The following is a 25305-nucleotide window of genomic DNA, read 5'->3' as shown; positions in this document are numbered from 1 at the left end:
TTAAAATAGCTCAATCAGCAAGGAAGCAAAGTTTTGAGGTTTACAATGACAGGCTGGATGGAGTAAGTAATTTCTTCTAAAAGTAACTTTCCCTGGGTGTGATGCATTTTAAAGCGTGTTTGGTAATGAATGCTATAGTTAAATTGAGACTTGCATGGTAAGCCTGTTTTATAAACTCATTTCTATTCAGCAGACATTTTTTATCTTCCTAGGAGATGATTTTGTATGACTTTAGATTTTGAGCAAGACTGCAAAATCTCTCCTCTATTCTGTCCAAGCTTCTTATCTACATTCAGCCCAAATAATATTTTCGGAGTGTTTTTCATATTCATCAGGGTCAGGAGCCAAACCACACTACTGATCTCTTTGGACATTTTGTTCCCCAAAGTTTCACCCCCTTTCATTCTTGTGGCCTCCCTCCTTGTCCCTGCTTTCGTTGCTGTTTCCCAGGGAGGCCTCTCTCTGCCTTGGATACATTTCTTCTGAACGGGGAACTGGTTTTGCTCTTCTGCAAAAGAAAAAACATAGAGAGCTTAGAAATTCCACAGCAGTGTTAAAAATAAAGCCAAGGTCTAGAAAGCCTTCAGTGATGCAACTGATGTCATTTGGTTTTCTGAGGTTTCCTGAAAAAAAAACAGGGAAATCAGGACTTGGCATACCTCTAATAAGATGTTTTAGGAAATCTCTGCTTCCCTTTATGCTTTTTCCTTAAGGTTAAAGAGATATCCAATATTCTTGAGAAATACCAAAGAGCAAAAAGAAACTTATTTTGATGTGTGATTCAACCAAAAAAATTGCATCGTATTTTAAATTCATAATCCCTGGTAATAGAAGTTGCACTCAGTTAGAAATCATGGAATCACCATCTAATAAGGAAAATATATATAGCTTTTGTATATCTCAAATGAGCACATAGTTCTTAGGTAAGTAGAAAACATTAAACTTATGTGTACATATGTTAAAAACCAAAAAGAAATGCATCAGTTAAAACTAACAATCTTTCATAAACAGAAGTTTGATTAATTTAATACTAATGTTTCCTAATCTCCTGCTCTTCTGAGAATCACTTTTAACAGGATATTGATTCTGTTTACAAAAAAAGAACCAGTTTATTAATATAAAATTGGAATTGTGCCCAGATGGAAATATGTACTGCCTTGCAGCTATCTGTCTTGTGCTGGAGCTGAATGCTGAGGTTCACCCACCATCCACAAGCAGTATCTGACTTTACAGGAAAGGACTTTGGGGACTTTCTTCATTTTTTTTTCTTCCTGTATATCCTTGGTAGATTTTCTATTGAGATTACATAACTAGTATCTGCTGAGGGTGTTGTCCCGAGCAAGTTAAAATGTCTAGGTTTTCAGCAGGAGATCCCAAGCTCTAATCCTGACATTTCTAATGTGGAGATCAGCCTAAGCTTTATCACTGGTCTCAGTCCAGATAGAGGTATGCCTCTAGGAGGGCTTTGCAGACACCATTCGTACAATATACATTATTTATTTGCAAATATAATTGTTCAGTGACTAATTTCTCAGTCACTTTATTTTGCATTTTATTAAATTTCTAGCTCCACACTTATCTCCTGTGTGGATGAATGGTTAGTCTGTGAGATGGTTTTTTTTCAGAGGAACCTTCATGCCTCAGAAAAATACAGTCATGCAAATGTAGAGTGGTATGCTTGTATGGAACAAAAATACAGCTTCATCCCTGGTATCTGAGCTTTAAAAATATATGTATATATTTATTGTCTCTCTTTTGCCTTAACCAGTTGACCAGTTTTGGAGCTTAGCACAGAAATTTGGTTGGAAGAGGAAACTGGTAGTGGAGTAAGGTGCTTTGTTGATCCAGTCTGGTGTAGACAATTTCGGTGACCATACCTAAATATCTTTGCAGTTAGAGACTAGAACCAGTTCAGATGTCACACTGCAGGTTTTGCTGGAGCAGAGAACTGAGCCTGCATTTTGTACAGCAGGTGTGCCACCACCCTAACACACTTACTTGTTTTCTCTCTGTAAGCTGGCTTTCAAATGCAAAGGTACTGATGCATTTAGAAGTGCACGTATGCCCACAAGAAAAATAACTACTAGATTGTAACTAGCATATATTGTAAACAAGGGAGAGGAAATTGCATCTGCTGGGATGTGTCTGAGTTCAGCTCTATTGGCTGGAGTTTAATTTGGGGAGAAATTTCTCATAAATATGATTAAAGATTGTAATAGAGCATCTAATATTTGTCTGGTAAATGACTGGTCATGTACAAACACCTCTCAGTCTTCCACCCTCACAGATCATTTAACCCGGGTCATTCCTTGGGGTTTTAAAATTGCTTTGTGTATTTTTAAGAGGGGCTGTTGGGTGGAGGTGAGTGGGCAGCCCTCCTCTTGGGCTGCAATAACCTCTGGTTTAAAATCCCTAATTGATTGCTTTTCATGTTGGAAACTTGAAGACCTGAGTCTGTGAGCTAAATCCACATCGGGAATTTAGGTCTTACCCTGGCCCGCGTTTCAGTGCCTGAGTCTTGAGGTTAAGGATCCACAGCAGGTTAGGTGCTGAGGTAGCCGCACAGGTTAGATGTCTGAGCAGGGTATCTGTAACCAAGCAGGAAAACTCGATAAAATTGTGAAAAGCTCACTGGAGAACAGTAGGTAGTGTCTCTTCATTATCATAGCTTTTATTATTATTGTTATTATTTTCTTTTTTTCCCCAGAATGTGGAAGCTGTAGCTGTAGTACCCTGACCTGCTCAGTGGACAAATCTACCTCCTGCAACATCCAAAGGTACACCCCAGACAGTGAACAGCACACTTACCAGTGACGAAAGGCTTTCTCTGAACCTGCTATTAAAAAGGTTTTGCTTTGCAAAGAGCCGCTAGATGGTCAGTAGGCCAGGGAGAGAGGGATCCTATGGCTGTGGCTGAGGGATTGGGGCATTTGCCTGGGAGAGCAGGAGTGAGCTTCCGGCTCTGCTCCAGCAGTGTGGCTTTGTGCATCAGCACAGCTGGAAAACAAGCTGCTGGGAGCATTGGGCAGGCGAGTCCTGGGCAGTGTGGTGACTAACTAGAGGTCGATTTGGGGAAACGCAAGGCACAGAACTGAGCAGCAGCAGATGCAACCTAATCTTTATTTCTTGGCTGGCGCTGCTGCTCAGCGGTCTCCTGGATGACTCAGTTACCCGCTGAAATCAGCCTTCTGAATCCCAAGGAAAAAAGCCGCTTTTATGACACGGGGAGGCTCTTCCCTGGTAATTTGTTCACAAGGTAGAACATTAACCTGATGCAAATCATCCTCCTATAATATAAATGTCATCTTCCTTAATGTTCAAAGTGTGGGTTTTACACAGTGAAAACTGGGAATTCTCACAGAATCAAAATGTTCTTATTTCAGGGCATTAATTGAGTTGCAGGCTGAGAACCTCACTGCAAGCATGTGGGGTTTGCTTTTTGTACTTTGTTGGTTGTAATTCCTTTCATAGCAGTTGAAGATGACCTATTTTTGTAGTGTTTCAGGTCAGATTTGAATCTAAAAAATGTACCATTCTTCTTGGCAAATGAAAGAGACCTTCCTCCTGTTTTAAAAGGCAGCTATTTCTATGCATATAACCCGCGGTCTGCTGCTTTCATTAAAAACAAAAACAACCTGTGATGTAATGTCTTACAGATCATATGCAGGTATAACATAGGCAAAACATGAGAAAAACATGACTGTCTGGTAGCTGTGTCACTGCACACATGCTCAAAATGCTGCCTCAGCTCAGAAGAGTGTTGTTTTTTAAAAGATTGGCATAATTCTAAATTAACAGAGTTTGCCTGAACACAGAGAAAAAACGCCAGTGAAGACACAGAAGACGGGTTCTCCAAAGCAGTTGTGTGAATTTGGTACCTAATTTCCATTAATGCAAATTTTGAATAAATGGCATGAGGAAAGGCCCTGTTTCCTTCGACTTGGAAGGAGCCCCTCGATGCCATCATAATGCTTGTCTTAAAAGCATGTGAAACTGGGGCCTCAAGAAATCTGAGGGTTCTGATGGCGCAGAAATGTGCCATGTTGGTTTGCACATCATAAAATAATTTAGGCTGCAGTGGCCTGCCAAGCTTTCATTTAACACAGATTAAAAATAAAATTTCAAATTACTGTGTACGTGTATAAAATATCTGTCATCATCGCGTTGTATGAATGTTACTTAAGCTTAGAATTAAGAACAAGCAGCACCTTTTCTGGAACCAGGGCCCATGTTCACAGCAGTATATTGTTAGGTAGTCTTAAAGACACCAATGGCTCTTACTGTGGGGTACTGAGGTTCTGAGAGCAGCTCTGGGTGTCAGGTGGTTATTGCATTTATACCACAAGTAGAGAACTCATGTCAGCAGAAAGAGGAGCTGTTAGAAAATCAAAATGTCCCTGTACTTGGTGTCATGGGTTGTTATCTTCTAAAGAAAATAATGTAAATACATTACCAACAGTTTTCACTCCAGTAGATTGTATTTCGTTTCTGCTATGATTGCAGTTTTGTGGGACTGCACTTCAGCTTCATCCTTACACTTTTTTATTCCCCTGACCCTTTTATCTTCATTAACATAGTTTTCAGTTTTAAGTATTAGCAATTTCTTATGGTTGTAATTAATCCTGACTGTGCTGAGTTTTTTTCCTTACTGCACTTTTTGCTTACACACAGAAATCTACCTACCTAACCGTAGCTAGCCTTAGCAAAACATTTTGGTGCCTCCACTACAAAGTTCACTCTCGCCTTGAATGCCTTACCCTTTGCAGAGTCGTGTTGGGAACAGGTTTCTGCTGTGTCACCCACTGCCTGTTCAGCACACGGGCTTCCTGACAAGCTCTTCCTTGTTTCCTTGGGGGTTTTTCATTATGACTATGCAGAAGAGCTGCTGGCATCACTGCTACTGTGTACTAATTTGTTCTTTTGTTAAGAATATGAATCAAAATATATATATTTTTTCATTTCAGTCCCTTTACAGTGGAACTCCTTGGTGCTTGTAGCTTGTCTTTTTCAGTGTTTTAAATATCCTTTTTCTTTTAACTTGTGTAGCTCTTGTTACAGAAGGTGTGCTTTGCAACAAGAGCCCCTCCTCTGTGACCTGGAGCACGTGCACACTGGGCAGTGCACACTGGAATCCTTTTGGGTTTTAAAGGGATTTGCAAAGTGCACGAAAATTAATGCAGTCTATTGCTGAATGTTTTTGCACTTTTTTAGTAATTACATATTATTATAGTGCTATTTAAATACAACCTGACTAAAGCTTTTATTAGTACTTTACTACTTAATTAACAACTATTGCTGCAAACAGTCCCTGTACTAAGATTTATTCCCACTTAAGCATCCGTCCTGATGAAATCTGTCTCCCCATTTGAAGGAATATTTGACATTCTGTGGGATGTTTTTTCTTGGCTGTTTTTTGAAAGTGAGCCACTTATTTAGTGCCGAGTATCTGAAATTATTTAAAACACCCCCTGCTTATGCTTTCTGCATAAAAATTGCAGAGACATATAAATAAAATTCTCAACAATAATTCACATCCTTATCTGGGTGAAGAGCCTGTATGCAACGTTTCCACGTTGTAAAGTGTTCAGATTCTTCTGCTGCTAAATCAGCCATTGCATCTGTCTTGTGGTGCCACTTCTTGTGCTGTTTCCTCGGGTCTCGTACTGCCCTACCTTTCTCAGTGTGTTGCAAAGAGTATAACCTATAGGTTTTATTTCCTATACTGAGGTGTGCACACAAAGGAGTTTGGGTATAGAAGTGCAGGAACAGGCAAATCGTGTTCTGTTTGTAACTGGTAAACTTTTTAAGACTTTTTTTGGTGGAGTGCTGGGTATATGGAGCAGTGCTCTGGAGTTCTGCAGGACTGATTCTTAGGAAGTAGTGCTGGGGTGATGTTGGAAGATTTCTCAGAGCTTTCGGCATACAGGAAAGATGTGTCATGATTTCCTTCCATAAACTGCAAGCATAATACTGCAAGCTGACGATCTTTTACATTCCTCTTCCCTTATGAATTTCAGATGGAGGAATTTACCATCGTACGCAGGAAATTTGCTTTCAGAACTGGAGTTCTGCAGAACCTGATTCTGTTTTCACACTTGTGTAAGCCAAGTGGGAGCCAAGACGGGATCACTCACAGTAACTGATGTTGGTTTCCCATCAGAGCTATTCTTTGGTCATACTTCTGTATTCCCAGTCCAGTTCTGTACATATATATTTATAGTTCTATACGGTGCTGGTGGGAGGGGATGCAGTGTTGAGAGATAACCACCTTGGTGCTGTGTGCCTCGGTGGGAGGCTGCCGTCTTCAGGTGTCTTAGGTTTTTATCCACTGGCTGAGCTCACAGTCAGCTCAAATGTATCTTTGGTGCAGATGTGGCTGTCTCATCTAAAGCTTCTGCTACGGGTGCCACTGCCTGGAGGAGGGACAGGGTTGAGGGTCGGGGTAAAAATCCTTTCAGCCCCTGCAGCAGGGTTTGGCAGGGCTCCTCTCCTTACCATAGGTGATGGTTGTCTCTAAACTTTGGGCTTAGGCTTTACAAGGGCTGATAGATGGGAGAAAAATTCTGTCATAGATCTGTCTGGGGAAGCCAACTGTGAATATTTCCACCTGGCCACACATCAGATGGCCGTACAAACTAGTTTCACAGTCCAGCCTTAATCCAGGGCAGGACGAACAATAACACTACATGGGTGTTACCAGCCCTGTGTTGAATTCCTGTAGAAGATGGCTCAGGCTGTGGGTTCAGTGGGGCAACGTGTGAAGAAATTACTCATTTGTGTCGGTGTTTGTAGGACTGAGCAGCATGAGGCACGGCCCAGGTAGCTGTTCTCAGCCTTTAGCTGGAAGCCATATGCATTAATGGGGTAGCTGGAAGGATAATTACCCTTACCTAACACTGTGAAGGCAGTAAGTAGAGGCTTCCCCCCCCCCCCCCCCTTCCCCTCCCCTCCTCCATAGGTGTCCACTGTGGTTTATGCACCTGCAAAGAGTGAGTAAGAAAGTCGGTATAAAATGCTGCCATTCTGGTTTGGCCGTGTTTAACAACCTTGTAAATGAGTGTTGAGATTTTCAGGTGGAGGATTGGGTCCTCTTTCGAGTCTTTTTAAATTTTTTTAATCCTCAATCTTTTTATCCTTTTATTTTTTTTTCCTATTGTGAATAGAAAATCAAGGGTGGTCTTGCAAAGTGATGCTTCAGTGGGGAATTTCTTAAGAGGGATTAGTTTAAAAATGATTTAGGAAATCTCATGATTTCATCAAGCACTCCACCAGAATACTGTGAAGCCAAGCAGCATGCACAGATATTCCTTTGGGAATACGACAGGTCAGTTGAACTGTGTTTTTTGGAGGAAAATGGACTCCTTTTTCTGTCTGTGCGAGTATTTAGTGTTATAGATTATAAAGCCCTCGTGAAACCCTTCTGAACTCAGCCTTGGAGGGTTGTTAGTGGGAGGTTTGTCAGAAGAAGGATTGTAGGGCTGGACTGATGCATGTTCATAAACCTCTTTTTTATCGGTTTGCTGATTACTATTTTCTTAAGCACTTCTCCTGCATTAAAACTTGAGAGCCTCTGCAAGTCGGAGGAAAATTGAGATGGTTTCCTGTACTAGTGGAGAGTAAAATCCATTATTATTATTTTTTTCTTTTTATAGAGTGTTTTCATTCTGTTCGTAAGAAAAGCGTTGTCTGGAGTGAGGGTTAAATGCATTCTTGACACTTGATTCCCTGCCCTGGCTGCTGACTCACCAGCCAGTTGGCACGGGGCCACCCGCGGTTGTGGTGGGTGTTTGCGGAGCGCTCTGATCACGCATGGAGTGCTGTCGGGTCTTCTCATACCTAATTGAAATGGCTAGGAAAAGCTTTCACCCTTAAATCAGCTGTATTGCAGCCTATTCCCTTCTGGTTCACTTTTAGCCTTTCAGTAGACTGTAGCATAAGTGACTCTATTTTAGCAAATTTTACGTAGCGAGGACCTGTGTCTGTGTTCTAGCTGCTGACAGCCACGTCTGGAAGATGAATCTTACCAGTGTGTTTGGAAGTATTTCTTTCCAATAGGCATCACATTGGCACACAGGAAAATACGTCTATCTTTTATCCTGTTGCATGTAAGTACATGAAAAAGAAAAGGTCCTGTTTTTCTGGTCTGGCTAATCCAGGCACAGCGTGGTGCTGGAGACAGCAGGGATGTTATGATCATGTTGTCCATTGCTGTTTTTGGATGAGCCTGGCCACTGGCATAAGAAACTTCCAGGTTGCTTTATAGTTAGCAGCTTACATTTCTTTGGATGTCGTTCCAGGAGCAGCCCTGCACAGAGGAGTGATGCAAGGTCATTGTGGCAGGAAATCCCACAGAGGGCTGGACCACTGATATTATTAAGGCTAGTTTTAAGAAATAAAGGGAGGATTAGGGTCGAGCAATTGCTGGCTCCATACTCCACATGGCAAGCAGTGGGCATGCTGCTGCCTATCAGCAAAGCCGTGCTCATTTGACCCCTACCCCTGGAACAGCAGGGAGTCCCTTGGCAGCACGGCTGGCTGCAGGTTCGAGTGGTTGCTCATTATGAGCCTAATGGCAAAAAGTGGCCTTGGAGGGAATTGTGCGCTGGAGTCTGAGTCCCTGACAAACAGCTCACTGCAGCTGCATACAAAATAAACAAATGAGAGGCTAAGATAATGCAGATCTTGAATAATTAGGCACGGGAAGAGTTTTATGTGAAAGCCTTTATCCATTTAAAGAACCTCTTGTACAAAATGAGTACCCTAGAGCCTGGTAGGCTGCACGGGTAATCACTAACCAAAAGGCTGGCAGGGCAGCAGTATGAAAATGCTGATCTTTTTGTAGTGATAGAAATCGTAGCACTTATTACAGACGCTCCAGAAACACGTTTCTGGATGTCTGTGAATAACTTACTTCTCGATAATAGTAAGTAACTTAATCCTAACAAGTCCAGTTTGCTGCTTACTGTTGAAATCATTTTTCATTACAGAACCTCTAATGTCACATGCAGTTTTTTATCTAATGTCTTAGGAGGCAGTGGTAGTTCAATAGCCCCTTTTCCAAACATGATCCTTAATTGCAAAGAGCATTTTCATTTTTGTAGTTGTGCACCAACATATTCCTATGACCGATGAATGACGTGAGTTACATAGTCATCCAGAATTCAAACTAGTAAACGTGACTGAAAAGTTGAAGGAAGTTAAGACATAGTAGAGTACCTCTTCCTCCTAACAAGAATCAGTGATAAAATGGAAAATGTTTTACTTCATTAAAAATTTCTTAGCCAATGGTATTAAGTTTTGAAGAAAAGATGTGGAGCTTTGCCTCATGTGCCACGTTATTTTTCAAGGAAGATGACTACCAGATATTCCCAGCACTGTTGTGCTGAAGGAGTTGGCAGTAGTGTCTGTCAGCCACTGGACTTGATCTAGAAGTAACTGAAGTGGGAAGGAAGCTCTCCATTGATGTTGGTGGATTTTGACTTAGATCACTTCCTGGCATTGGAACAAATCAGTAGATCAAGGAAAAGCAATATAATTAAGCTGAGGAGTTTTTAAGTAACTTCTGCATTACCAACTTCTGTGGTATCTGGTTTGTGTATTGTGGGGAAGGCGTTGTGGGAGCTACAGGTTTCCAGTGGGGTCCCGATGCACTGTTTTTGCTAGGAATGGGACATGAGGTGGCACGGACAGTGCTGTGTCTGTCACTGCAGACACATGGCCTCTCCTTGTGGAAGGAGGGTGTTCGCTGGACACATGGAAACTCACTGGTGGACAGGTGAAAATGTAATTGCTAGGATTGCTCCTGACTCATTAAGCAGCATTACTGTTTTTGCACCAAGTTGGATAAGGATTGCATTCCGTAAATTGTTCAAAATAAATGAGGGTCACTTTCCAATACCATATAGCTGGAGATCATATATGTGTTTAGATGTTCCCGTGGAACCAGTCTGTAGCAGAAACCTAGGTCTTACACTGGTAGAAACTTTGCATAAAGTCTCCATTGCTTCTTGTGCATTTCTGGTCCTTGCTTCGTGCTCTGTGTTAAGTCATTTATTCCCTACTAAACAATAAATGTTTCCTTTTTCTGAAATGAAAATTCCTTTCGTTCTCCCATAGCACTTCTTGACAGCTCCAGGTGAAAATTACCATGTCAGGCCAAATGGACTTAATAATTAGTATCCAGCAAAGCTCTGAAGGGCTTTATTTTTACTGTACCTCTGTAATGCGCAAATTTTGTAAAACTGAGGAGAGTATAAATTAAGGCAAAGTGTTGCTAGCACAATTTAAATAGTTTGAATTCTAGCACAGTTTGTTACTCTGGTTTTCTTAATTTGAAACTCTCCATGCTATGACGGTAGGTTGTTTTTGTGGAAAAGTCAGACAGAAGAATCATAAACAGATGCATCACGTTATTAAATTGTACGATCTTCTGATCTTCTTACATGAAAAATAGGGCACCGGGGAGAGGTGAATTTCACCCTTTGACTTTCTCCTCCTCGACCAAACGTCCTTCAAGATCAGCCCCTGAGACTTGATTTGCTTTCAGTGCCCTGCCTATAGAAAGGCATTTCCCTGCTTTTCTCATGTGCTTGCACTTGCTGATTCAAAGCCTCTCCTTGTCCTTTCCATATGCAATATTGTTCCTGTCTGTTAGTCAGAACCCAAAATGAGAAATGGCGCATTGTAGTTTATATAGTGTTTTGGCCTGTTTGAGTACTTTGGAGATCTCAAAGCAAGTAGAATGGATGCCTGCCTGCACTCTTCTATGTGCAATTCATAAACTAGTCTGGTGTCTAATTAGTGTTGCAGTCCTCTTTAAATACTCTGACTTACCCTCTGTTGGTACGTGAATTTACGACCACAAGGACCAACACTTACCTTGCTAATTAAAAACTGAATTCGTAAGATTTAAGTGGATTTTTAATATTAAAGATTTTTTTTTACTTTCCACTAAAATGATCTACTTAAAAATAAAATGTTGGCATTCTATGTTAAGATCAAACCTTACCAGTACAATGTTTAGATGAGGAAGGTGTCATAACTCCTTCAGCATGTGCACATCGCTTACAGTCGAGTGTAAACTCAAATTAATTCATGACAAGAGTCATTATAATAAATAATTGGTTTTGTTGATGTGAAGCAAGACTAAATTGCCTAACCCTCTGCTCTAAATAGCTGACCACAGTTTTTACTAACAGTGTCTGTCGTGTTAGAGCTAACCAATGTAATTGTTAGACCATGGTTGTTGCCCTTTGAGTCAAGTGTATGTCATTGTTTCAGCTCTTGCTGGGTAGGCGTTTGCATAACGCTGTCTCCCTTTGGATAACGCTGTCTCCCTGTAAAAATAGCCTTCCTCTTCTGCCCCAGGACAAGTTTCTTAGCTACTCTTGCAGTCATGGGCAGTACATGATTGAAACAGCACTCAGGGATGCTTAAAGCCGAACAAAGGGGGTTCTGGCTGAATTCAGACCTCCTTGGCAGACAGCACTTCAAATGCAAATTCCCTCCTGTGGGGCCGAAACTCTGTATGCAGTAGGTGGTTCTGAGCGGATATGCTCTAGGTGATACGTACGTGTCAATAGTGGTACTCATAGTGCTGTAGAAGCTGTCCTAGGAATACATTTATAAGACGGTCCTCGGTGGTTTTCTTGGATTTGATCATGAAATTGTAAGATTGATCATGATGAATGAGTTCTGGGAGTTCTTATTGAAGCATTTATACTTTTTTTTTTTTTTTTTTGTTCCGTAAAAAAATAGTTCTAAATTTATTTTCTCTTTTAAAAAGCTCATTGTATGCTTACTTTCTTGAAAAGGCAAGAGCTTGTGAATAACTTTATCATATATAAAGCAATATCTGTAATGTTTGAGTCTGTGCCTACTATTTATCCCCTTCAATCCAATTACATAAAGCTGGAAATCACCGCAGTGAAATGAAGTTTCAATGTTTTTATTCAAAGCAGCTTCTCACAATGTATAAATACTGCATATTAACACACATGAAAAATACAACTTCTAAGGCACCCAGAAATGTGTCCATACACTAGTTACAGGACCATCAACAAATAAATTGTGTACAATTTGATCTAGACAGTCAATATTTGATATATCAGAAGATACAAGTCCCTCAGTACTGTACCAGTTTCAGAAAATATTTACAACACTGTGATATAGGGGTGCCTGTACCCTTATAATATTATAATATGTACTTGTCATTACAAATATTAGAAACTGTTGTAGTCTGTTCCATGGCGTTCTGACAAAATAACTTAAGGGCCTAATTTGCAAAGTTCTACAATTAGTTACTTGTGCAAGTTCTGAAAATAAATTTACATTGACATAATTTGTGAATTTTTGGTTCTTTGCTTCATCTCAGAGGTTTGGTAATAAGCCTTACCAATAGACATGCCATCCTAGCTGAACGTCACTCCTTTCCCAATAGGTCAGTGGATACATCTTTTCCCCTTACACTCGACGTAGATGAGAATACAGTGTTCGTAGCAGAAAGAGACTATTTGATCTTCAGTACGAATGTCCAAGTAGTTCACTGGCTAAGGAACTAATGCTTTGTTAGATTAATGCAATTCTTTGGTCCTTTGTTTTCATGGAAGGCATAATATTTTTATTCACTAAAAATTGAAATCCCGTCCGTGAGTAAGCAAGCTAGTGAATGACTTTCAGTGTAGTATTTAAAGTAGCAGTAAAGAGATTTAATATGGCTTAAAACATACGGTTAATTGGGCAGACACAGATAACACATCTAGGATAGCGAGTACCCAAATGTACTATGATTAAGATTGTCTATAAGTCTCTTATGTAAACTTCTTTAGTGTCTCCTAACGAGTGGTGGCTTTAGCCAGATTTGACTTTTATAGACCCAGCCACACAAAGCCTGAGATTAAACTACTGTGGTTGGGAGCACAAATGCACAGTTTATATATAACAAAGCCCACGCTGTCTAGTCTAACTATGTTGTTCAAATAAACAACCCGTATTATCCTTTTCACAAGAAAAACTTAAGGCCCTGTACTCTGATTTGCTAACTTTCTTACAGCAATCATTTGGGGAAGTCCTTACTACTACATAAGAATTATGTAGCTTTAAAGATTTCTTGTACCTAATGGTAAGGCTTATTCACAAATGCAATACATTTATAAATTACATTTAAAACTGTAAATGCTGGCAAAATAATTAAAAAAAAAATAACAAAACAAAACAAACCCCAAACAAAATGGTCTGTTTATCCCTAACATTAAAAGAGCATTTTATTCTAATGAAAAAACTATTGGCACAAAACCATTATATTATAGATTAAAAGAACAGTTAATAGTAGTGAAAAAGATTGCCTAAAACGCATACCCTAACCTACCACAGAAATATAAAAGTTTATATTCTGAAAATATATACTGTATTAAAGTTTGTAAGCTTATTCATTTAAACAGAAATGTACTGAAATAGTAAACTAAGCAACACTTATCTACAGCAAAAATATACATGCAGGACAACACAAAATAAATTGCTTACCTTTAATATCTACAAATGCAAAACTGTAGATTTTTAAAGATTGTACAAAACAATTTACACAAGAATAAAATAACATACTTAACAACAAATTGCATTTATAATCTTAAATACTGTGAATATTAGTAAAGGTACCCAGACTAATATGTACAGTACATTGAAATATCTGAATACCTAGTAAGGACAGGAACACAAGAGAAAATTGACTCTGATTTTTAAATACTGGAAAAGAAGCTTTTGACATTATTATTCTTTTCTTGAAGGGAAAATAGATTCCATGAAAACTAGACTGTAACTGTATAGATATGAATAATTAAAAGTGTTAACTATGGTTAACGCTTGCTTTAATGGAAAAATAATTATAGAAAATGTATTTCAACCATTCCTTTGTCATAAAAAATGCTAAGATACAGACATTTGAAAAATCAGATGAAATGATGCACTTTAAAGGTCTAACGACTTATGATTCTTCTTTGTTTGAAAATCTCACATAGAAAGCATACCTTCACATTGCTGAGCAATTTTCCCATATTTATCTACAAAAACCAAGCATAGTATTGAAATAAACTTCCTACCATCTTATTAACAATGACTAGGAGATATGGCTCTCTGGACGGGAAGAAAGGAAATAAAGGAAATTGAGGAATCATGGTATTTTCATTGCTTTTTATTTATTTTTAACTTCTGAAGCCATATGCTGGAGGCCTGATTGTGCAAACCCTTGTGCAGGTGAGTGGTTTTCCCTTGCATAACCCCTCTGCTCCGACTGGGAGTGCCGTCCTGGTGCCTCAGCGCTGCCGCAGTTCCAGGGCATTGCTGGCAGCTCGTGGAAATAAGTGAGTATTGATATAGAACGGGTGGGCTGTCTGTCACCTCAGATGGTGCTCGGGAGAGCATTGTGTCAGACACTTCAAAAGGTGTTACCTGTTTTGATAGGATTTCTTGGAAATATTTAAACAGGCTGGTTAGAAGGCAGATTTTATCTTTTAATGAAGAAGTTCCATGAGAACTCCTGCCTTCGGGGTAATGATTTCCTTAAAATTCAGTGGCACAATTAGGCCATAGAAACAGCTCTTCTAATTATTTGTGGAACAAGAAATGTTATAAAGATGTGTTGAGGCTCCTGCTTCTTGTAATCACCTGTTAGCTAACTTTTCAAAGGCTTCGTTGAAACTCGTAATGGAAAGACCAGGAGGGATGAGACCTAACAGCCTCATTTGCAGAGCAGAAACCATAAGCGACACACTGAGTGCAAGGATGGAGAGCAAGTGCAGAAATTACAGAGCAAAAAAATGTGCAAAGCTTCTGCTTCAAGAGGCTTTAATTTGGGCGTGCTAAAATGGCAGCTGAAGTCATGGAGCATGCTCGGGTTAGTTCCTTGTTAATTGCCTTGCTGGCAAGGAAGAAAGGAGAGGGATCCAGTGTTCCCAAGTCAGTCAGTGCCACTGAGAAGTCCTAGGATCACTTTCTAAAAAAGCAGGTTGGGTTTTTGTTGTTCATTGCAGACTGCTTTTATGGATAGCCGTAAGTTGCTGTAGCCAGGTGGTGGGGTGGCCAGATGCGGAGAGCCGGGAGAAGCTAAACAAAGCCTCTCCCTCCCCTTAGCTCGATACCTAGCACCGTGTATATACACTGCTGGCCCACACCCAAAGGCCTCCAGAGCAGAAATTGTCTCACACCTGAGGAGTCAGGCAACTAGACTAAGGCTCATAAGGATTGGTTTTCAGACTTCAGACCAAATAGGGATGCCTAAACCTGAAGAACAGTACGATGCCAAGGGACGGCACCGCTCACCCTGTTACTGACATCCGCCTAACAGGAATATAGTAAACGTAAATGAAGCATCTTGTTGGCAAGCCCTTCAGTGCTCCTCGAGAAGGCAGAAAGTGAAGAGAGACTTAGGGGGGACTCACTATTTCAGAATCCACTTTTTTTTTTTTTTCTCTTAACCCTGGCAAACGAATCAGTTCCATGATTTTTGTACAATTTTACACATACAGGAGCACGCCCGTGGCTGTTTCTTGCAGTGCCCACAGCATGCTGTGTGTTTTCCATATACTCTTTATTTTTCTACATACTTTGCTGCTAAAAATGTGTTTGCATTCTCATGTGATACCATTAATTCAGTCAAGGGAAGTGTGAAAATGAGATCCGTGATCAATAAACAGCTGAATATGAACACAAAATAAATAAGTTAAATAAATTCAACAAAGAAAAAAAATCCTAGTAGTTTTTGTAAACCTAACTTTACATATTATACATATAAATTACCAGATTTTTCCATTACACTGTTAGAACTTAGAAAAAAATATAATTAAAACATTTCAAAAGTATGGTGTTTGGGTCTACAAAATGTTACGCTGACCTGGTTCCTAGATTGAGCCCTCTGTGTCAGCCCAGATGTGTCGCGACAGCAAGAATAAGTTAAGAAGGACAGACAAAATACCTCCTCGCCGATGGTGTGCCTTATTGGGCCTCGGGGGTGCTTCTCAGCACATGGAATGTATACTTCTGTCGGGATGAGCGTTTGAAAGATGCAGCCCTCTGTAGAGATTATGTGCACTGAACAAGCCTGCCTACGTCTCGGTTACACGAAATCAAACCAGCTACAAGCAGCTGTGTAGCTCACAAGGAAATCGACACAACCATATGCAGTAGGGTACACTGTCACAAATTCCTCAATGATGCATTGCCTCTGCTTTTCAAACACGTTTGACTCTGGTCACAACTGGAGCGTTTTCTGTTGAAGTTAGGCCAAGACATCAGACTTCGTAAATTTTGTCTTGCAAGTAGCTGAATAACGAATCCAGTCCTTTGGAAGAACTCCACAGCTGTTTTAACATCTGACACTCTTTCTCGTTCACATCTTCAAGGCCGGATTTCAGGAAGCTCCGCATGAGACACTTGGACTCTTCCAATACCTAAAGCCAAAACATCGCTCAGTATTTAATTCTAAATCTGATAAACTTATTATGGATAATGGTGTGAACAGCATTTTATACTACAGACACTATTTTCCGATCTAAATAACTCCACTGAGCACAGAAATCAGAACTGATTTACAGCCATAACCCCACTGGCTGATCGAGGTTTATGCATTAGTGCCAACATTTTTAAGGAATGAGGGGTTCCGAAGGACCTGGGTTTATTGAAGGTCTGCTAGGCAGTATTACTAGGAGGAGAACTCCCTCCTGTTGAAAATGTGATCCCTTGAAATGAAAATGTTTTCTGTAATCTAATTAGTAAAGTCTTTAAGGCTATGGAGGATGGAAAGACAAATGTGGATGTCCATCTTTAGCAGTTCTCCATGCATCATTTCTGTACCAGAACAGAAACAAAGAGGAATGGGCTTTTACTGCAAATACCTTTATTTTCTTAAATACTTGTAACAGTGAAATATTTAATAACAGAAGGGCGTTAATTGAAAGAAACACCACCTGACAGTGTTCTGGAGGTAGATTTGCTTAGCCTACTGCAATCAGTAATAAGAAATCACTGGAGTTTTTCCATCAGAAAGCCCAATCTCAGGTCCTTCATAGTTGCTGCAGGTTCCTGAAGGCATGAACAGCTCTTGTTTCTCAAAGAACCATTTTTGGACCCAATGAGATTGCCTCCTGTAAGTTTCTTTTCTAATATATAACGCAAATATGTATCTCTCAAGGAACCCAACTAGCCAAACAGAACTGTAATAATTCATACACTGCTGAATTTTGGGGCCATTTAATTTTTTGGGGGGCCATTTGGATTTTTTGGATTTAATGTAAACTAATACAACTCTAATGGCAAAGATGTATATTTGCTCCTCAGCCATGTCAACACCTACATGTTAAGCCCAGTTCCTATCTCTTTTAGGTTGCAACACTGCTATTCCAAATTAATGTTTCTGTAACTCGAGTACATGGCACTGACTGTAAGTAGCCGGGCCGGCGCATTTATTTTCTCTGTTTGTGAACAAGTATCCACGGTGAATTTGCATGAGCTCCTCACGTGTACTATTTTTGTGACTTCAGCCTGGTTTGAAGATCTCAGGGAGTAAACCTGGTCTTGGAGAGTTTTAACTCTTGTCCTAGTCCACAAGTTAGCACTGCTCTTTCCAACAGGTCTCAGGAGATTTCCTTGGCAGCCAATTGCCATGAAGGAAAGACAAATTCTCAGTAAGGCCCAGAGGTTTTCCCAACTCATAATGCATGTTCTATCAGCGTGATCAAATAAGCTTATGCTACGTTTCCAGAGTTTCATTCTGAATGTCTTCGGTGAGATCTAATCTACGCTTCATTTAATTAAAAATCTCCCGTGTCTCTACCTTCTCTTTTACAACAGATCTTTTAAATGAAACTAAGGGATGCCAAGAGAGTTTCAGGCATAGGAAGTATAAAAAGAAATGGTAGCAATTTGCACTTCAGTTAGTGCAGCTTTACTGCAGCCTGTATCTTGTTCTTCACTGCATTTTTTAAGGCAAGGATGTGCCTGGAATGGGAGTGTAGCTGCCTGAAGGGAGAACCTTAGAAAGTAAAAATAGGAAAGGATTTTCTTTCAACTTCTATATACACAACAGGGCAGTCATAATACTGCGGCCAGAGCGCATGCAAATCCCCTGTGTCTGAATCCCCGTCAGGGTGGATGTTAGCAGGCACTGTCCCTCCCTTCAGTGCTCGTGTAGGACGTTGTGCGGAGTCAGGAACTATGCAGGTGCAGAAAAGAAGGCAGTCAGCTGAAACATAGCGGGCCAGGACAGTGTGAAAGGCAAATAGGTTTTCTTCCTGGCCCTGCAGAGATTTGCCAGTATAGGTGCATTGTTTCAGACTCTCTTCATGAAAGAAACCTGTGCTGAAATTCCCTTTGAAATCTATGGCAGGGCAGCTTCACGCATTGAATAAATGTGGAGACAGGGAAGTGAAAGCCCTCCCTGCCCCTGAAAAATACGAAACTCCACAAGATTGCTAATCCCAGTCCAGATTTTCTGTTGCTAGCCCTCTTCCACGGTTATGGCTGAGGGCCTGCTTTCTGACGTGATGAGCCTCGGGAGCACACCTTACCCCTGCAAAGCGTAACTTAGTCACAAAGCAGTTGGAGTCCTTACCACTGCACTGCAGGACGCCATTTCCTTCACCCGCAGCATCACTTCTTGGCTAAACGTTGTTGGCCAGAATACTTGGGACACTAGGCCTCTGCTGCAGGCTTCCTGCGCTGTCAGCTTTCTCCCACAGAACAACATTTCGTTTGCCTGTGAAACCAGAAGATTACTTGAGATCCTGGGTCATAATTCCTTTTCCCTTAATTTTCCATGATTCCTTTTTTCTTTAAAATTTTCTTCCACACCTGCCTGCTATTTTGTAAGATTCAATTTACAAGCGGTTTGCGGTATCTTTCCATACTGCAAAATACTTCAAAAGGAGTTTTTGGTAGCTATTTAAGGGCTGTGCAGGTGGCCAGAGCACAGCATGGGTTTCACGTAAGTGAAATGTGCTGGCATGCAGGATGAATCCGTATTGCTGGTTTTACGAGAGTAACTGCCGGTGATACAGCATTACTGTGCCGAGTCATGGAACAGAGCATGAAATACTTTGCGGGGCAAATTCTGCTTTGTTATTTAGGTAAAAACTAAGCAGCCTTCCTGGAATTACTAGGGATCTACTTTAGAGAAGCAGATAACAGAATCTAGCTCTGTTACTGTGCAGCGCTAACGCAACACAAAGCATTCTGCAGCATCATTCAGCTAATGCATTTCTTCCCTTTTCTACCATAATCTTGACAATTTTTGCTTTTTCAAACTGTGTTCAGCCTTTCTCACATACAGCATGTGCAATTTATCAAATTCAGAGATCATTTTGTGAAAAAATTGGTAGGCATTAGATGAACATAGATTTGCATCCATGACAATTCAGAGAAACAGTTGTTTTCTGTTTTAATTTTTAAAGAGAGAAAGAACAGCATGAATTTAACAAAGGTTCTTCAGCAGTTTTAGGTGGAAAACCTTACCAGTGCAACACCCAGAATTTGTGGGAATGTGTAAGATGAGCAGCCAGCTGGAGTGAGTCGGATTGTTGCATATGGTGTCTGAAACCATGCCTTCTCACTTGCCCAAACGATATCACATAGTGGCAAAATAGAAGCTCCTAACCCAAGAGCAGGGCCGTTGATAGCAACCACAATTGGCTTCTTAAACTGAATAAAAGCTTTTACAAAATCCCTAAAATAAAAAAAATAAAAGAAAGATCTTGAATACAAAAGTAACACTTAGATGAATTCCCAAGCTTATAAGTATTTAATCTGAAAACAAACCAGAACCACAGATGAACACAATAAATGCCATGGCCCATTTTTATGAGGTCAGAATTGCAAGGTATTTTCTACTTTGCACACACAAAATGACTCTCATACTTAGCTATTTAATCACTCAGGGTACCTGGCATATTAAATACTTTTGCATATGTTGGGTATGAACTGGCTAATTGGGATGCACTGACTGCTGTGCTTTGGCAGAATGGTGTGGTTAGGGTCAGTGTTAGTTTTGGAGCAGTAATGCATGAGTTTGTACATAGTGCTTCTCCATTTGTTCCAGAATGGCTCGTATGGACTCTGATGGTCTGGTTTGGCCAACTTGATGAACATGTAGCGTGAAGGACAGGAAGCTCGTAGCTGTATAGTTGAGTATTTATGTTTTCAAAAAGTTCTTTTAAAGATCTTATCTCAAAGGTTACTGCAAGTCCCATCAGTGGACTGGGAGATAGTGAATGCTTGTGGCACACCCGCTGAAAGAACAAGACCCCCAGAGGGGATTCAGAGAGAAACAGAAATGTTCGAGCAGGAAAATAATTTCACGAGAGATCTGTTGGGTCTTCATTGCAATTGACTTAGGCAGAGGCATAATGAAGTAGATACCCTTGCCCACCTACAACTTTTCAGTTGAGTTTCGGTTCAATGGGAAATAACGAGGAAGTAAATGTGATCCGATTCATCTGCATGAACGAATTGGAACATATTAAATTCCGTGTACTGAGGAGATACTTTAAATAAGTCACCTACCAGGAACTGTGGAAAGACATCTGTTGAGTGGAACAGCCTATACACCAATTAGGAAAAAAAAAGTGTAACTGAGGGCAAATTCTGGGCTCCAGCAGCTCAGTGCACAGCAGGTATATGAAGGCAAACAAGATGCTCAGTTATTTTAGAAAAGAGACATATATAAATCAAGCTCAGAACAAAAGAGGTTATTCTGTTCCATCCTCGGGTATTTATTAGATCCACAGTGCATCATTGCCAACTGATTTGAGGAAATAACATGATTTTTGTCAAAGGTGCCCTTCAAAGAGCTGCAGATCTCTCCCTGAGGTCACGAAGACCGAGACTTGTGCTTCTGGGAACAGGAGGTGTGCCTTGCAAGTCAGAGTGCAGATCTGGCAAAAAAGATAAGTATTTTATTGGGCTGAAGTGCAAGGACTTTGGCTATATTTTAAATGGAAACAAAGAGTCTGATGACTCTTAAGCATTAAATGTTCAATGACTGAGTTCTGTTTTTCGGGCCATCTAGAAAGGACTTGATTTTTGACTGAAAAAATAGTTGTGGGAATAAAAGAGATCAGAGAAAAGACAAAGCAGGCGAAATATGGAACACCGTATCGATGTGTTCAAAGCAATTTCTTTCTAGAGGGCGGCAGGGTTATGAAGAGTTGTGGTTCACTTTTGTTTGCAGTCTCCTTATTTCTTGTTTATGGGCTTGAGTAGTGACTGCAGATCACTGCACCTGATTAATTCCAGAGTTTTGAGAACCATAGTAATGTCATCAACTCTGCTAGTAGGACTATGCATGGGAAAGAGGGGTGTAACAAATGATAGGCAAAAAGAACAAGTAATGGCTAAGTGATGGCAGCAGATCTGAGGACCACGTGGAGGCTGAAGAAGACTTGTGGAGAAAAGCAGAAAGTAAGTGGGACCTGGAAGTGACTGTGGAAGAGAGATTAGTGGTGTGCAGAGGAAATGGGGAGATGATGGGCAGGAGGAACAAAGCTGAACACATTAATGAAGGGGAAGGCATGAACGAAATGTGAAATCTTCATATGAGTGAGCAAGGAAGGAAGGCCTAGAGGTGCGGAGAAAGTGGAGCAGAACATTGGGAAGAAACCGAGCCTCCATCACGAGGGGAGGATGGGGAACAGAGTATGGCACAACGGATGGCTATGGAACATACCACCTATATGATGGAGTGGAGAGCTACAATACTGGGAGCTTACAAGGGGAACAAATGCCTGTATTTGGTCTGCAGAAGCTGCACTCCATTTTCCAGGGATGGACATCCAGGGATGTCCTAAGCACTTCCCTGCTTAGGACATCACTTGTTTCAGCAAGTTCTCTGTCCTCAGAACCTGGCACGTTCCCATGTCTCCAAACCATACGTTCACATGTAGCTGCTGGGATAGAAGATCCTTGTTTCAGTTCAAGGACGTCTTTGAAAAGGACTGAAGGTGGTAATTGTTGCTTGACAGCAGAACCTGAAGCTTGAAGATAGGAAAGTGTCATGTACAGAAGGCTTTGTTTTTGCTAGAGGAGGTCCAGAAAGCTGACCATCAGACACACTTGGGGATGCCTCTGTGTTGTTGCAGTGCTGCAGTCAGGACTCATAAACACGTCCAAGGCTGTAAAGAAGCTGAGCAAGTAAAGTCCTTCATACTTTCTTCTGACCATACCCAGAATTTTACGTATCGGGTCCTGTCCTGGTGCCTGCCTGGGGGTGCGACAAGGCAGGCTGGTGCTCGGAATGCTTCCCATGAGTCTCCTGAGTGCAGGACTCTGCAGGCCATGAATGTGTAGCTGCTGTGCAGTCATCTGTCTGCCTTTTCCCTGCTGCAGGAGTGCAATGCCAGGCACTTGTCTGGATGGTGGCAGCTCAGGCTGGAGAGAAGCGGCAGCACCGCACATCTGGGAGCCGCAAGCCCCTAAGGCAGTGGATGAGGCCGGGGGGCAAAGGAATAACATCGTTCGTGTGAGATGAGATTTGGTGGGTATTTAAACTTTGGTTTTGACTTGTGATATAGGATCCATAGTTTAGAAAGAGAAAACACATGGTAATGAAGACTTTAATTTCACATTTGTAGAAGGATGCTACTCTAACTTGATGTAGAGCACTGAAGGCAGAGATGTGTTAATGTGTTTGAGGACATCCTAGCCACTGAAAAAGGGAAGCCTACATTTTTACTACTCTTATTATGGTCTGTTTTCCATGAGTTGAGTCCTTTGTTCACAGAAAGCACAGACAGTGCTAAATGGAAAACGTAGTGTATTGTTTCCAGAAGTACAATAAAAATCTATTTCCAGTGGGCCTGAAGCCGACATTCTTGAAGAGGAGAAGTACATTGTATGAGCACTTCAGGAGCATTTGGTGAGCCCAAGGACAGGAAAACAGTCTTGCAGTCTGACTTACAGTCATTTAAATGTTGAATTGCTGGGTATACATATGTGTTAAATGTGTGTAGGTAACTGTGTACATATATAACAGTACCTCTCTACACAATATTTACACAAATAGTATTAAATGTATATGTTTTCATGGAGTGCGAGTGTGCCTGTGTTTTCAAACAAGAATACTGATTTTCTTCCCTCCCATGTTTTTTTTTTTTGTTTGTTTTGGTTCTGCATTTTTAAAAATGCCTCATGTTTAAGAAATAGGGTTTATCCTTCAAAGGGATTTTTTTTTAATATCACTAAGAGATATTCAAGCATAGCTAACATGTTAAAAACAGGTCATGATTTATTATGTTTAAGAAGTATATTTTAATTCTTTCAAAATATTTTGAGAACTTCAAAAGTATTCAAGTGAGAATCAAAACTGATCTTCATTAGTTGTAACCAAGATAATCGGCAGTTAACGTATCGTGTAACAACTGCACCTACTCTCATATTTTATAAATACATCCAAAATACATGTCCGTTGTAAGACAAATTCTTTAGTATTCCTTCATAGATTTGTTAGAATTTGCTGCTTATAATTTTAAAGCTCTCAGAATAATCGTCTTTGTAGGAAGTAAAAAATTAAGAGACCAAACTCTCTGCTGGTACAGACAGGTGAAATACCACTGACTTCAGTGGGGTGATGTTGATTTGGACTGGAAGATCTGCCAAATATGAATAACATATACCTTGTGGATAATGGAAAGATTTGGTGATGTATTGTGCAGACTGATTTGTAGACTGCATGTCATAAATTCTGGATTTCTATTAAGGTAACGTGATATATATATATATAAGGAAAGTCACATTTTAGTTATGAAAATAAAACTACATTTGCATATATATGAAGTAATTTAAATTTAAGAAAGAGTGGAGACCCTTCTAATAAGGTTCTGAAATACAGTGGAAAACTACTGTTTCAACAGAATATGACTAAACCATGGATTCCCATTTGTACTGAAATTCATTAAAATGATGAACATTAAAACAAGTAAAATATCTGCCTTTCAGGAACCACTTTAGAAAATGAAGCAATAGCGAATTTGGAAAAACAACAACAAAGTTGTATTTGAATTTGGAGGATTCATTTGAAGTATTAAATACAGAGAAGTGGAATAAAATAAATCCCTGTGGATAATTAGCATGGGAATAAATGTGCTTTCTTTTGTAATAAGGAAAGGTCCAAGGTTCTTACTAAACAAATTTGTAGGACTATAATTAGAAGGCAATCAACACTTATATATACAACATTTTTGGACCTGATAAATATCTTTATAATCACACACTGCATTTCATAATTTAGAGATCATAGGTAAGCTTGGGTCACCTTATAGCTTCTGCAATCCTAGTGCTTTCCTTTCTTCTGTCATTGGATAACCTGCCAATTAAATATGAGTAATCTAGGCCACTACAGAATACACTTCCCACTGCGCTGAGAAGTAAGAGTTTACTGTCATCAGCTGATGCATTGCACAATGCTCTCCGAACTTCCTTCATGATCTGTGGATAAAGAAAAGTAAACAATTCGACATGCATGCCGTTGCAATATCATTTCCCTACTTTTACAAACCTTATTGATTTTGAGAGACTTAAATTTTGGGCACTATTAATACTTACATCAATGATATATATTTTTATAATTTTAATAGAATGATAACACTGAGAGTTTGCAAAATATTTTGTCTTTGGAAGTGCTTTATAGATGCTTACTAATTCAAAAAATTTTTAGAGCTTGGCTGTTCTTTGCTTGTTCTATGGGAAATTCTAGCTAGCTTATTCTATTTGCTTACAATTTAATAATTTCAAATATCACTTTTTTGTTCTCAAAATTCAGTGTACATCACTGTAACACAACAATAACCTTTAAACCTCAACAGGTTGTAAATAAAATCTGTAAACCCCATTTTTCAGTTCTTCAACTGCTTGGTTTGTATGGCTTGAACCAGAGCAAGGTAGCACAAGAGGACATCGTATACATCATCATGACAAATATATTATTCATTTTTCTGCGGTCAGTGATATTGTTACAGCCTACAAAAGTTAGAACAAAAATGCCACTGGAGAGAGAGACATTTTTACAGTCTGATTTAGGACTGGATCAAGCTATTAATCGCACCATAAATCATACTAATCAAAATCTGTATGGGATTGAGCTGCTGCTATTGTAAGAAAATAGCCTTTCATCTGAGTACAATTGTTTTCCTAATGATTTTTAAAAGGAAATGTTATTTCATGAACTTCTGATGAGTAACTTGTCACAGTTCAGCACAGTCTGTAAGCTGTAATCGATTTAAGCAATTTGAGCTTCCCCTCTTCTCGTCAGAGCTTTGCTCTTGCTTAAGT

General features: G+C 40.0%; 1 protein-coding gene across 1 annotated transcript in view; it reads right to left on the bottom strand.

Annotated features, from left to right (window-relative positions):
- Window positions 1-11931: 11931 nt before the first annotated feature.
- Window positions 11932-25305, bottom strand: part of CDYL2 (chromodomain Y like 2) — a 58815-nt gene continuing 45441 nt past the window's right edge. Inside the window, exons 4-7 of the mRNA XM_035336849.1 lie at window positions 24290-24462; window positions 19498-19708; window positions 18599-18742; window positions 11932-16439 (exon numbers count right to left, since the gene is read on the bottom strand). Of these exons, the coding sequence (XP_035192740.1) occupies window positions 16281-16439; window positions 18599-18742; window positions 19498-19708; window positions 24290-24462 (687 nt within the window). The 3' untranslated portion in view covers window positions 11932-16280. The remainder of the gene's footprint in view (window positions 16440-18598; window positions 18743-19497; window positions 19709-24289; window positions 24463-25305) is intronic.

Source organism: Oxyura jamaicensis, chromosome 11 (assembly GCF_011077185.1).
Source record: "Oxyura jamaicensis isolate SHBP4307 breed ruddy duck chromosome 11, BPBGC_Ojam_1.0, whole genome shotgun sequence".
Classification (NCBI taxonomy): domain Eukaryota; kingdom Metazoa; phylum Chordata; class Aves; order Anseriformes; family Anatidae; genus Oxyura; species Oxyura jamaicensis.
Note: the sequence above shows the minus strand (reverse complement) of the source record. Positions and strands in the feature narration are given on the sequence as shown.